The sequence below is a fragment of the Galeopterus variegatus genome, unplaced genomic scaffold (genome assembly GCF_000696425.1).
Source record: "Galeopterus variegatus unplaced genomic scaffold, G_variegatus-3.0.2 Scaffold12280, whole genome shotgun sequence".
NCBI classification, from domain to species: domain Eukaryota; kingdom Metazoa; phylum Chordata; class Mammalia; order Dermoptera; family Cynocephalidae; genus Galeopterus; species Galeopterus variegatus.
Genome location: NW_007738391.1, coordinates 1 through 14,078, shown reverse-complemented (window position 1 = coordinate 14,078; position 14,078 = coordinate 1). Strand labels below are relative to the sequence as shown.

At 42.9% G+C, this 14,078-nt stretch overlaps 1 protein-coding gene across 4 annotated transcripts; it reads left to right on the top strand.

The window, feature by feature from the left end:
• Nucleotides 1–6,592: 6,592 nt before the first annotated feature.
• On the top strand, nucleotides 6,593–14,036 carry LOC103611036 (28S ribosomal protein S22, mitochondrial-like). 4 transcript variants are annotated; one of them, XM_008595078.1, is made up of 5 exons: nucleotides 6,593–6,764; nucleotides 9,932–10,095; nucleotides 11,307–11,471; nucleotides 13,441–13,584; nucleotides 13,892–14,036. In XM_008595078.1, exons 1-5 carry the CDS (start codon nucleotides 6,593–6,595, stop codon nucleotides 13,997–13,999), a joined length of 753 nt encoding a protein of 250 aa, XP_008593300.1. In that variant the 3' UTR covers nucleotides 14,000–14,036. The 4 variants fall into 4 exon arrangements, with proteins under 4 accessions (XP_008593300.1, XP_008593299.1, XP_008593298.1 ...); XM_008595077.1 differs by having other exon boundaries at nucleotides 9,929–10,095; XM_008595076.1 differs by having other exon boundaries at nucleotides 13,441–13,981.
• Nucleotides 14,037–14,078: the final 42 nt, after the last annotated feature.

Below are 14,078 nucleotides of genomic sequence, written 5' to 3'. Positions count from 1 at the left end.
CGAACCCTCGGCGGGAGCGCCACTGCACTTCCCAAGCGGCACACTGTAGCAGTGCGCCACCAGGCCGGCCCTGCCCTGGACAGTTTCTAAAGGAGGCAGAATAAATGCCACCCAGCCAGGGAACAAGATAAAATAAGAATGACGATGATGACGGGACCAGTGACGATGGCAGTGATATGATTTACCACTTGATAGCCACTGACTGTGCCAGAGCACCATCTGCTTCATGTCTGTTAGTCCTCACCCCAGTCCTGTGTGGAAGCTGTTATCATCCCATCTTAGAGTGGGGAAACCGAGAAGTGGTGCATATCCCAGGCTCATACATCTAATAAGCTGTGGAACTAGAATTTGGACCCATGTCTGTCTGGTTCCAAAGCCTGTGCTCCTACCATTAAACTGTACCTATTCCCAGGCCAATACACATGTGTGAACACATGCATGTCCACCTGAACGCATGTGCAAAACCACACAAACACACACATGCACACATGTAGATGTTCAACCATATGTACACAACTATAATGCACACACATGGTACTCATACATGCATGCACACATTTAAACACATGCACATTTGTGTGCATACAAAAATGGCCACATACATACACAAATGCATGCACACAAACGCCCCCAATCACACACACATGTGCACGTACATATTTGCCTGACACCTACAGGCAAGCACACACATGTGCATGTACACATACACACAGGCACACACCTAGGGCACCCTAAGAACATACATTCTTCCCTTCTGTTTCTGGCTTCCTATAAGCAGTGACCAATGCATCCCACTGCCAGCCTCTCCCAACCCAGACCCCAGTAATCTTCAGAACACTGAAGCCCTAAGTCTAAAGTGAAATTATGCTTAGACCCCTGACCTGGGAACTGCATGCAAGTCAGGGCAATCATATGCATCACATTTTCCCATGAAAGAGATTTCTGATAGGCTTATTAACCTTTGAAGATACCAGCTCTCAGTCCAAAAGACTTCCAGAGTTGAGACTGAATTGAAAAATAACCTCGTGACAGACCACCCGGTTCTGAGCTGAAGGGAATTACTTTCAACCCAGGCCAGCATGTCTCTCAGACAAAATGTTCCACATACCAAACCTGATGCAGCCGGCTCTTGGGAGCAGGGGAGCCAAGTGTCATGTATTGCAGATCATATCCATGATGGCTGAGACACGGGTGGTTGCTTTGGGCCGAAGTCACTGTGCGGGCAGCTGGGGTGGCCCAAAGGAGCCAGTCCCAGTACCTTTGGCATTTACGACCCTGTGCTACAGGAAAGATGCAGCTTTGGCCTCTGGCAATCATTTTCTATTTTGAGTAGTCAGTTTGGGGTGGAATCGTAGTTCAGTGGATGCTGTCAGAAGGAAAGAGACAGAGTGTCACGTGGGAAACTGGAGATCAACTGATAACTCCAGGGTTGGAGGAACTGACTCATCCACCTCCACTGTCTCGTGGTGGAGGACAGTGTCCCTTCCCTCTCTCTTTTGGGCCACATTCTAGCTCAGAAGACAGTCTATACAATTTTGGGAGGTCTTAGTGTTTTTCCTTACCTCATGCAACACTTGTGAAACAGAGCTTTTCCACCATAACAGCTGCCAGAGACCTCAAAGGTTAGCCTGTCTCTGCACTGAATAAATTGGGAGGTCTTGGGCAAGACCTGTAACTTCACAGCCTCAGCTTAATGCTGAAGAAGATAAGAATATTGGTGCCTGCCCTGTCTTCCTCACCAATTTGCCATGAAGACTAACAGGGCTAATGAGAAGGTAATGTGCTTGAGTGAGAGGGAAGGGGCTGTGCTTTGTCACATCTTTCACCATCCCCATTGCTCAAGGTTTTCCTGCTCAGGCACAACCTTGCACAGGCTTCCGGGCATGTCTTCAAATGTTTTCCCTCTTCCTCTAGAATGATCAGAAATAGTTTCTAGCTGCCAGATCCTGGCTCTTCGTCTACTCTGCTGCAGACTGTCCCATGTCTCAGTAGGTTACATCTCAGCCACGTGCCCAGCCCCCAGCAGATACTTCAAACTTCTCCCTCTGGAAGCTCCCCACACAACCCTACCTCTTCTCAGCCAATGACTTCACTTTCCATTGCTCAGAAAAACAGAGGCTGAGAGGCAGGTAGGCCCTTTGATTCTCTCCCCAAAATGTATCCACATGCTCGCCATCTTTAACTATTTGCCTCCTGGTACAAATCCCAGTACCTTTGGCATTTACGACCCTGTGCTACAGGAAAGAGGGTTTGCCTGTCATCACAGACAGATGCAGCTTTGGCCTCTGGCAATCATTTTCTATTTTGAGTACTCAGTTTGGGGTGGAATCGTAGTTCAGTGGATGCTGTCAGAAGGAAAGAGACAGAGTGTCANTCAGTTTGGGGTGGAATCGTAGTTCAGTGGATGCTGTCAGAAGGAAAGAGACAGAGTGTCACGTGGGAAACTGGAGATCAACTGATAACTCCAGGGTTGGAAGAACTGACTCATCCACCTCCACTGTCTCGTGGTGGAGGACAGTGTCCCTTCCCTCTCTCTTTTGGGCCACATTCTAGCTCAGAAGACAGTCTATACAATTTTGGGAGGTCTTAGTGTTTTTCCTTACCTCATGCAACACTTGTGAAACAGAGCTTTTCCACCATAACAGCTGCCAGAGACCTCAAAGGTTAGCCTGTCTCTGCACTGAATAAATTGGGAGGTCTTGGGCAAGACCTGTAACTTCACAGCCTCAGCTTAATGCTGAAGAAGATAAGAATATTGGTGCCTGCCCTGTCTTCCTCACCAATTTGCCATGAAGACTAACAGGGCTAATGAGAAGGTAATGTGCTTGAGTGAGAGGGAAGGGGCTGTGCTTTGTCACATCTTTCACCATCCCCATTGCTCAAGGTTTTCCTGCTCAGGCACAACCTTGCACAGGCTTCCGGGCATGTCTTCAAATGTTTTCCCTCTTCCTCTAGAATGATCAGAAATAGTTTCTAGCTGCCACCATTGCTCAAGGTTTTCCTGCTCAGGCACAACCTTGCACAGGCTTCCAGGCATGTCTTCAAATGTTTTCCCTCTTCCTCTAGAATGATCAGAAATAGTTTCTAGCTGCCAGATCCTGGCTCTTCGTCTACTCTGCTGCAGACTGTCCCATGTCTCAGTAGGTTACATCTCAGCCACGTGCCCAGCCCCCAGCAGATACTTCAAACTTCTCCCTCTGGAAGCTCCCCACACAACCCTACCTCTTCTCAGCCAATGACTTCACTTTCCATTGCTCAGAAAAACAGAGGCTGAGAGGCAGGTAGGCCCTTTGATTCTCTCCCCAAAATGTATCCACACGCTCGCCATCTTTAACTATTTGCCTCCTGGTGCAAAGGCCCCTTCCCACTAACTGACAATGTCTCTACTTGGGATTTTTATCCCTGAAGCTTCCCCAGGTATCTCACAGCATCACTGGTCCCTTCTCATGTCTGAGTCTTTACTCTTTCCCTTGCTGCCAGTCCCTTCTCAGCATGAAAAGGGGAACTTTGACCATGGAATTTGTGTCTCCATAGGAATATGTTGAGGATTTGGATCCTGAGCAGGAGCAGGGGGAAAAAACTCTAGGTAATGACAAAAATAGGGCAGATGTGGGCCCTGGGGGAGGCTTAAAGGATAGAGTATGGAAGATTATACAGAAGTTGCAAGAGTATTGCTGGAGCCCGCATGCATTCTTAGATTGTCTAGACTGTCACCTTTTTCTCTTGGGCCCTGTCCTTCCTCTCTCCATCCCTCTCCCTGGCTTCTACCCTGTAAACCCCATCATGAATACTAAAAGCTCAGAGAAAAATCCTACTCTCTTTAGAGAAACAAAAGTTCAGACCCTGTTAAATCACTGAGAGTTGGGTAATTGAGACATTACTGTACTTTTATTTTTCAAATAAGAGGAAATCATTCTTGCTCCACAGAGCTGGTGATCTCTCTGGAAGACATGACCTTGTGCATCCTACCAGGGCCTGTGGCCGTATAGTCTTGGAACTGTCAAGCATAGGGCCAGCCCTCCCCATACTCCAGGGGTGAATAGATTCCTACCCAGACCAATCACCTCTTTCCCCAGGAACTTAGACCTGATGGGAAGCATGTAGTTGGAACCAAGTCATTGTGACAGCAGCCTCCTGGAGAGATTTCTCGAGTTTTTGCCTCTTGGAGCGCGTGGAACTGCCATCCTTCAAGTGCTTCCCAGGGCTTGGGTATCCAGCTTTTCCGTTATCTCTGTGAAATATCCAACATTCTTTCAATCACTTCCATCTCTGTTCTACTAAGGAAAGATTTCTGTCACATGCTGAAAATCTTCTTCAGAATGTGATCAACTTGCTTCCACATAACCTTCTCAACCCCCTTTTTTGAAAAATGAGTATTTCAGGCATTGGATCCTGAAAGTACTTTATCCTAAAAGTCTGCAGGATAAGTATTATCATTGTAACCATTTTTTTCAGGTTAGGTACTGAGGTTCTGAAATATGTGGGCATATGCCCAAGATTATAGCTGGAACCAGAAATCTTGGTTATTCCATGTCAAGAAAACTCACTATAGCCCAAGTAATAGAGGTTAGTAAGAGGAAAGTGGGAGGCTCTCTGGCCAAGACAGCTCCTTTCTCCACTTCTCTCCATACATAGTCTCTCACCTCTGCTTCTGAGGATCTGCTCCATTTTCCTGCCTTTCTCTGCAGACTGGCTTTCTCTGCTCATTCATCAACGAGTAAATTGCTGAAAAAGACTGCTTCAGTCCAAACTCTAAACAGTTGTTTGCTTCAAGCTTCCACCATCAACTATAGTTTCTGTATCTCTTCGTTTGAATTATTGATAGAAAATACGGTGTCTAGTCAGCTGGGGTAGGCTGGAAAATGTCCCCCTACCTCCACCCCCATCCCCACCCCCAAAGATAATTGCATTCTAGTCCCTGAAACCTGCGAATGTTACTTTATATGGAAACAGTCTTTGCAGATATGATGAAATTGAAAGATTTTAAAATGAGGGCAACAAGTTTGAGCCCTGCGGCCCGCCGTCGCCGCTGCGCCTCCCAAGGTCCTCCGCGGCTCCCACGCCTGCTCGCCCGGCTGTGGCGCGGCCGGAGGGAGGCGCGTGTACTTCATTGCAGTCATGATTTTGAGTACTAATAAAGAAAAAATTTTAGTTACCATAATAAATATTTTAAAATGAGGAGATTATCTTGGATTATCTGGGAGATTTGTCACAAACAAAAGAGGAGAAGCTGATGTGAAAATGGAAACAGAGATTGAAGTGATGTAGCCACAAGCCAAGGAATGCTTGCAGTCACCAGAAGCTAGAAGAGACAAAAGACAGATTCTTTCTGAGAGCCTCTGAAGGGAGCAGAGTTCTGCAGTTACCTTGATTTCAGCCCAGTGATATTGATTTCAGATTTCTGGCATGTAGAACTGTGAGAGGATATACTTCTGTTATTGTAAGCCATTTAATTTGTGGTAATTTGTTATAGCAGCCACAGAAAAGTAATACAGCAGCCAGTGAATTTGTGCCTTCTGCATTAAGTGTCTACCCATTGTCTAATGAGCTGTGTCCAGAGGGATAGTTATAGGAAAAACAAAGCCACTGAGGCCTGCACTCAGAGAAAAGGCATAGGCTGGGAGATACCTGCAAGTATTCCACTACTACTCCCTGACACCTGCTAGCATGTAGGTGTGAGAGAGAGTGTTGGAAAGCCTGGGGCAGCAGTCATCTGCAGCCTGAATCAGTGCCAAGCCTAGAGCTTTTCCTTCCCTTTACCCAAATAGGAAATGAGTTCATAAACAGAGCTCTTAATGGGGAGTGGAGAAAAGAGAGGTGAGGTTAGGTGAGTCTACCCATCTAGCTAATTCAAACAAGTGTTTACTTAACCTTCTTTTGGCAGGCCTTAGGATAAATGCTTAGCACAGGCACCAGCCTATGGTATAGAGGATAAGACCCCCACATCCTGGACAGTTGGAAAAGAACAGAATTATTCAATCACTCATTCATTTATTCATTCAACAAATGTTTTCCATGCGCATTGAGTACTATGCTAGGTGATATAAAATACATAGTCACTCACTGTCTTCATGGTGTGAGAAAAATAAATAAGCAGATAAATGAGGAAAATAATCACAAATTGTGAAGAGGGCTATAAAGGCAAGGAGTAAGTTATGAGACAGAGAATAAGGTGTATGAATTGCTGGTGGTGGTAATCAGGGCTCAGAATCAAGAGTTAGATTTGGGTTGTGTGTGAGAAGTTTGAATGGAGAAGTCCAATAGGCAGTTAGATTTTAACCTGGGGATGGGAGAAAAGGTTTGGGCAGGAAGTGGAAATTTGTTATATAGAACCATGGAAATGAATAAAAGGCCCAGGAAAAAGAGCACACAGGGGAAAAGGTGTAAGTTTTATCGTTAGTTGTATGCATAGGGAGGTACATGAACACCTACGTGTGAACGAGCGATCTAGAAGAAGCGGTCTATAAAGATTAGGAAAACTTCCGAGCCACTCCGACCTCAACTAGACTACATTTCCCGGAATGCCGCACGAACTGCGCGTGACCCGGAAGTTGCTTCCAGCCGCTTCCTGTGCAAGCGGTCTCGGATAATCATGGCGGCCCTCAGGAGTCGAGTAGGTCTGTGCATTCTCCTGACAGGTTCTGGGGGTACGAAGCGGATCTGTTTCCGGGCCCGAACTGAGCCCCGGCTCGGTTCCCTACTCCAACCGCTGCTCCGGCCCTTCGAGGTGGGGCTGCCATGCCGCGGGCTCGGCTCCGAGGCTGGTAAGTGACCTCCCGGGAGACCTAGAACCTGCTCCTGGTTGGTGGAAACCGTGCGGCGGCCCCCGCGGCTGTGCTCGTAGAGAGTCCTCAGACTCAGTCGGCTTCTTTCTGTACCTGCATTCTGTACGTTCATTCACTCAGCCATCAGGGACTGAGCTCCGCTCCTTGCACAAGACTGTGCTAAGCTTAGAGTCCTCAGACTCAGTCGGCTTCTTTCTGTACCTGCAGTGTTTGTTATCGCCTGTATCTGTTCGTTCATTCACTCAGCCATCAGGGACTGAGCTCCGCTCCTTGCACAAGACTGTGCTAAGCTTAGGAGATACGGCGAACTAAGACTGCCACTGCTTTTCCCTGAGGGAACTCCTGATCCAGTGGCGAATTGGCAGTGCAGTGTGACACGTGCCGTGATAGGGGACGCATATAGCAGAGGCATGCAAACTAGGTTGGAAGGGCAGGGAAGGTTTCTGGAAAATATGACCGAAGCTGAGACCTGGTTAACCATGCTAAGGAGGAAGCAAGACGCCTTCCAAGCATAGGGGACAACATAAGCAAGTGTCCACAAGTGAGACTGAATACAGGTATTTGAGGAACTCATTTTGGAGGTAGGATTAATAAGGCTTGGCTATGGCTTTAGGTCTGTATTTAAAAGGAAAAATCAGCGTTGTTTCTTAAGTTCCTGGCTTGAGTAGTTGAGTGGAGGAGGTAGTCCCATTTGTACCAAAATGAAGATTAATTCTAGCAACAGTTATTTTGGGGGGCGGGGTGGGGTGGGGTGGAGTATTTAAGAATAGATGAGGCAAAGAGATGGGAAAGGAGACCTAGTTTGGACACATTAAATTTGAGGTGCCTTTGAGATTCAAGTGTTCAGTATGCAGTTAGATATAAATTGAGGGACATCGGACTAAAAATGTAACCAAAGCTGGGAGAATGGGTAGGAATGTCTTGAGGAGAGAGTAGTTCTCAGCACCTCCTGTGTGTTGGACACTCTAAAGGGCCTCTGGGTGCCAGAGATGGGGAGTTCTGGTCTTCAGAGAGCACATCGTCTCGTAGGAGACACAGTGAAGTAAGCAGAACACCTTTGCTTTGTTTTCCTAAATGATATTGGAAGCCATTGGTGAGTTTTAAGCTTGGGAGTATCTTTATTTTATTTATTTATTTATTTATTTATTTATTTATTTATTTATTTATTTATTTATTTATTTATTTATTTATTTATTTATTTATTTATTTATTTATTTATTTATTTATTTATTTATTTATTTATTTATTTATTTATTTATTTATTTATTTATTTATTTATTTATTTATTTATTTATTTATTTATTTATTTATTTATTTATTTATTTATTTATTTATTTATTTATTTATTTATTTATTTATTTATTTATTTATTTATTTATTTATTTATTTATTTATTTATTTATTTATTTATTTATTTATTTATTTATTTATTTATTTATTTATTTTTTAAAGATGACCGGTAAGGGGATCTCAACCCTTGGCTTGGTGTTGTCAGCACCACGCTCAGCCAGTGAGCTAACCGGCCATCCCTGTATAGGATCCGAACCCGTGGCCTTGGTGTTATCAGCACCGCACTCTACCGAGTGAGCCACGGGCCGGCCTTGGGAGTATCTTTATTACATTTTTAAGAAATTACCCTGGTTGCTCTGGAGAATGTTCTGAAGTCGGGCCAGAATGGAGTCAGGGAGGCTAAGGCAAAAGATAAGGATGGTCTTGATAGTGTAGTGGCAGTGGGAAATAAAGGATTAAAAAAATTTATGAGGTATAACAGACAGTATGTTCTGTCATTGTCTTTTAATTTTTTTGTAAAATGAGGGTAATCATAGTATTTACCTCATGGCATTGTTTTGAGGATTAACTGTGCTGAGCACATAGGGTACGTATCTTAGTAAGGACTAGCACATAGTAAATATCTAATAAATCATAGTTGTTATGACTGTTCTGATTACTACTGCTATTGGCTAGATGTGGAGGGTAAGGTGAAGTCAGGAATGACTGTAAGGTTTCTAGCCTTCATGACCGATTGGATGGTGCTGTGATATGGAACAGCAGGAAAAGCAGGTTTGAGATGAGAGAAAATTGATAGGCTCTTAGTTGGCAATATTGAAGTGCATGTGAGATGACCATTGGGTAGTTGGATGGAAGATAATTTTGGCTGGAGATTCACATTTTAAAGAGTCTCTAGCATATAAAGGTAATTAAAGTCATAGTAGATCATCCAGTGAGAATGTGAGAAGGGAGAAAAGAAAAGGACATAGTTTAGAATCCTGAAGAACACCAAGGTTTACAGGACTAGCAGGGGAAGAGGTCACTGGGAACAAATGGCTTTTTCTTTTTTCGTAATGGAAATAGAAGTCAGGCAAAGGAATAGGCAAACTGCATGAGGCAGAGTTTAGATCTGAGTCTCCTCTCCTGTTCAGAGTTCTTCCACACGGCCTCTTCAGTATCAGGTCCAGTGATCTAAGTCTCTCTTTCCTAGCTGCAACACTTCAGTCTAGCATTTCTTTCCCTTTTATCTCCCCCTTGTTGAGGCTCCTGGGAAGCTGCCTTTGACCCTGTCATGCTCTTCCTATTCCCAGACTATGTTTAGTTCCTTCCTCCGTAGTCACAGAAGCCCCTGTGCCTCCCTTGTATATAGCACTTAATCGAGGAGCACCATGGTAGACTGGAAATGATCTAGGCTTTAAAACCAGACAAACCTGTAAATTGCTGTAAATTCTGGCTCTATCACTAAATAGCTAGTTGCCTTGGGGTAGGCTTCAGCAGCCTCATTTATAAAATTGGGATATCAATACTCAGTACTATTTTGTGGGTTGTCATAAGCATACCTGAAAATGTGTTATGCCTGGCATGTAGGAGACAACTCTAAATGGTAGTGACCATTGCTATTATTATTGTTAATTACTTGTTTCCTATTGCTTCCTCCAGTAGACTGTCTTTTTGGCAGATTGTGTCTATGTCCTCATTATAAAGAATGCTCAGTAAGTTTTAAATGAATGGATGAATGAGTCTCATAGCTATTAGCATTATGCAGTGCTGAGGCAGACATTGTGCTAATGGTTTTTATTAACTTACTTTTCTACTTAGAGATCTTGTTGGCTTATCATTTTTGCCAGCTTCTTATTTGCTAAAATCCATTTTAGCAGCATCTGGTAGCTCGGAGATCAAGAAACCTGCATTTATGGATGAGGAAGTCCAGAGCATACTCATTAAGATGACAGGCTTGAACTTGCAGAAGACCTTTAAGCCAGCTATACAAGAACTGAAGCCACCAACCTATAAGCTAATGACCCAGGCACAGTTGGAAGAGGTATGTGAATACAGAAATACTGACAGACCTCTCGGAAAGAGAGACCCTTCTTTAAGGGGTTATACAAGATTTCCAGAGGCCCCTCCAGATGCTTTTAGCTGCTCTTCCACAGGCTAGAGAGGGGACTACCAGGCACAGAATTGGGAAAAGAAATGTGAGTAGGCAGGCGAGAGGAGCAGGGAGCAAGGCCAGAATTGAACAGATGGGTAAGGTCTGGGTGTCCAAGCAGAGTCTGCTCTCTGCTCCCAAGCCAGTCTGAGCATCCTTCCTTTTTCCTGCCTGCTCCAGCTTCCTTCTTGAAGAAACATCTGCTGTGAGCTGCCCTGTGGCTGAAGCTTTGGTGAGATTATGAGATTCCACTGAACAACATCTTACTCCAGGCACCAGTGTCCTCCTGGAGCCATGGATACAGAGTCCTTTGTGGAAAACACTTTGATGTATGAATATGTGAAGCATTAATACTCTTTCTGATTCAAAAGTGATTTATAGTTGTACCAAAAAATTCAAATATCCAATAGTGTATCACATGAAGAGTGAAAGTCCCCTTTTCCCTTCTCAGAGGTAAGCACTGTTAACAGTATGGCATGAAGCAGTGTAGTCAGGGGTTAAGAGCATGGGCTCTGAAGTTGGGTTGCCTGGGTTCAAGTCCAAGTGCTGCAACTTCCTAGCAATTTACTTAACATCTGTGTGCCTGTATTTTCTCTTCCTTAAAACAAAGATGATAACAATAGCATCTAGCTCCTAAGGTAGTTATGGGTATAAATGAGCCAAATATATCACAGTATTTGAACAATATCTGGCACATAGTAAGCCCCCAATAAAGGCAATCCTTTATTCTATTTCACACAGCTTTTGTGTCCTGGCTCTGCCTCTGAGAATTCCTTTGCTGTTTAAAACAAAGGAATAACAGGTTAGTGTGTGGGCCTCTGAGAATTCCTTTGCTGTTTAAAACAAAGGAATAACAGGTTAGTGTGTGGGCCTCTGAGAATTCCTTTGCTGTTTAAAACAAAGGAATAACAGGTTAGTGTGTGGCTGGTGCACTCAGCCACTCTGCAGAGGCAAAGGCCAGGGCCCACAAGTTCAAGTTTGACTTTTCACTCACTGATTTATGGCTACAGCTTCTTTTCTTTGCAGTCTTTAGCATTTTTATTAGTATCTGCTTTTGGTCTGTAATCTTGTGGCTTTCTTTAAGAAATATTTTATGTCAATAGGCTACAAGACAGGCAGTTGAAATAGCTAAGGAACGGTTAAAAATGCCACCAGTTCTGGAAGAGCGAGCACCAATAAATGATGTGTTAGCTGAAGATAAAATCTTGGAAGGAACAGAAACACACAAATATGTGTTTACTGATATAACATACAGCATACCACACCGGGTGAGTATATGTCTAATTGCAAAATGACCTTAGTTTGAATTGCCATGTGGAGGTGGGCCTGAGGGCTTATCTGATGTGACCTGGCTGTCTCTAATGCTTCCAAACCAGAATTTGTGTGACTGGGTGAGACTCTTCTGGAAGATGCAGTATGAGGAGGATGAGAAAAGAAGACCAGCCCTACATCATTATACTGCCATTTCCCTTCAGATTTGGACAAAGTATATATTCCATATTGACTGCAAAGAGACAGATGTGCTGAGATAGAACAAGGGGTATATAGACAGAAACCCATCCCAAAACCACAGAGACAAAAAATCTATAAGGCAGTGGGAGAAGGAAATTTGTTTTGCCTGTTAAGACTGATTTCCTTAGCTGAAGCTTTTTGAGAAGATGGAGTATTTGTATCCTGTACCTTCCTTGATGATGTCAAGAAACTTAGATTTCCCAAAAGATTTTCACTTTCCAGAATTTTCAGTAGGAAGGACAGATGTTTCTCAGATAATTTTTCGGACATCACTGCTCTGTCTGTTTTAATCATTATTTTCTGGCTCCTCTTCCCTTGATTGCCAACTTAAAAGAACACTCTGGCACTTTAAAACATAACAATTTTGTATTTGAACCTTTGTAAATAAAGAATAAAAAGATAATTTATAATTTGGCCCACAAAATGCATTAGGATCCTAAAGAATGCTGAGTTTGGGAGAAGGACCACTCCATATTAGTATTTTATGATGATCATGCTAGGAAGACATGATTTGTACTATGTTCATGTCTACACCAGCCATCTCCATGTCTGACATAATGAACGGGGATCAGAGTTTTCATTTTAATAAGAATTTTTGTTTTGTGGTGCACTGCTATGAAGGCTGGTTGTGGAAGTATTTTACAACTTGAAAGGGGAAAAGGAACTTGCAATTCAGGTTTCTCAAATTACCAAAATCCTTTAGAAGAAAAATTGTGTTATTTTGGCATCTATTTTTTTTTTTTCTATTCGAAGTGCTTGATGAAAGTTTTATTTATATTATCCTCAGAACACATTCTGAGGCTCTTACATCTCTGAAAAAGTTGAGAGTTAGTACCATCTGGTTAATTTATACATTAATCAGGTGTGTGTCAATTATCCTTATATTATCCTCAGAACACATTCTGAGGCTCTTACATCTCTGAAAAGTTGAGAGTTAGTACCATCTGGTTAATTTATACATTAATCAGGTGTGTGTCAATTATCAGCAATGTGCAAAACTCTGTATGTCACTCTGGGTGTTTCAAAGAATTATAATCCACATTTCCTCCAGATATTTAACCATTTCTGAGAGATGTCAAGAGTCTTCCACATGATAAATTGCCAGTTTAATGGTATAAACAGTGGTTAGAATTCAGAGGAGGAAGTGATCCCATGGCCTGGAATTTGGCTGTTGCAAGAGTGAAGAGACCAGAGGCGGGTGGACCAGTCAGTCTCTTGACATATTTATGTCTGATGCCAATATGAGAAATCATAGAGGTGCCATACTCTTGGGTTTGTTCCTTTATCCCAAGGATTTTAAGCATAGATAAAGTAGTATACCTGTTTAGGTGAGACTTTGGAATGGGTAAATGAAATAATTAGAAAAGGTCTTATAGCACTTCTTTCCTCTAAAATCGATTTAGATGAATCTCAGATCAGCTTTTTTTAGGTGAACCATTTTATGTATTGAACCCATATTAGCACTATAGTTGGTACTTACTAAGTACTTTTATTTTAGATTTCTGATTGTCAGATGCACAGCAGTGATTAGTGAAGGGCGTGTCAAGCCTTGGCAAGTCTTTGAGGCTTAAAATTATCAGTGAACTCATATGCATGATTACATTTTGTTTCCCATTTGCACTTTATATTATTGATTGTAGATTATTCTTATAATAGTCTTAGTGGGACACAGGATCTAAAAATAAGTCCTCACAAAGTCATCCTTGATTATATTTTCTATCTCAGGAGCGTTTTATCGTTGTCAGAGAACCAAGTGGCACGCTACGCAAAGCCTCTTGGGAAGAACGGGACCGGATGATACAAGTTTATTTCCCAAAAGAAGGTCGTAGAATTTTGACACCTGTAATTTTCAAGGAGGAAAACATTAAGGTAAGGCGACTTAGGTTTTATATCCTAGAGTCAGTGGTGATGATTTCTTTGTTGAATCCAGTTGGCTCTGGTGCTGCTTGGCATTTTGCCTCAATCAACACAGACAAACATTTCTAACAGTACCCGGATTAGCGCTCTCTCTCTTGTAATTGGCATAACTGGGATTCAAATTCAGGTGTGACAATTACAAAGCCCATGTCGTTTCTTTATGCCTCTTGATGGGTACAGATGTGGCCTGTCATGGTGTCAGGACAGGTGCTGAACTTAAGTGTTCTCCTCTGGTTCCAACTCTGCTGTGTGATTTTAGACCATGTACAGCAAGGACCGGCATGCTGATGTCCTCAATCTCTGTGTTGCCCAGTTTGAGCCAGACTCTGCTGAGTATATAAAGGTGAGTATATTTTATAGTTTCTAAATTATAGGCTTAAGTATGGTTATGAGTAGGATTTTAAATCTAGCACAAGGAGTTTGGTTATAGGCATTGATACACGGGG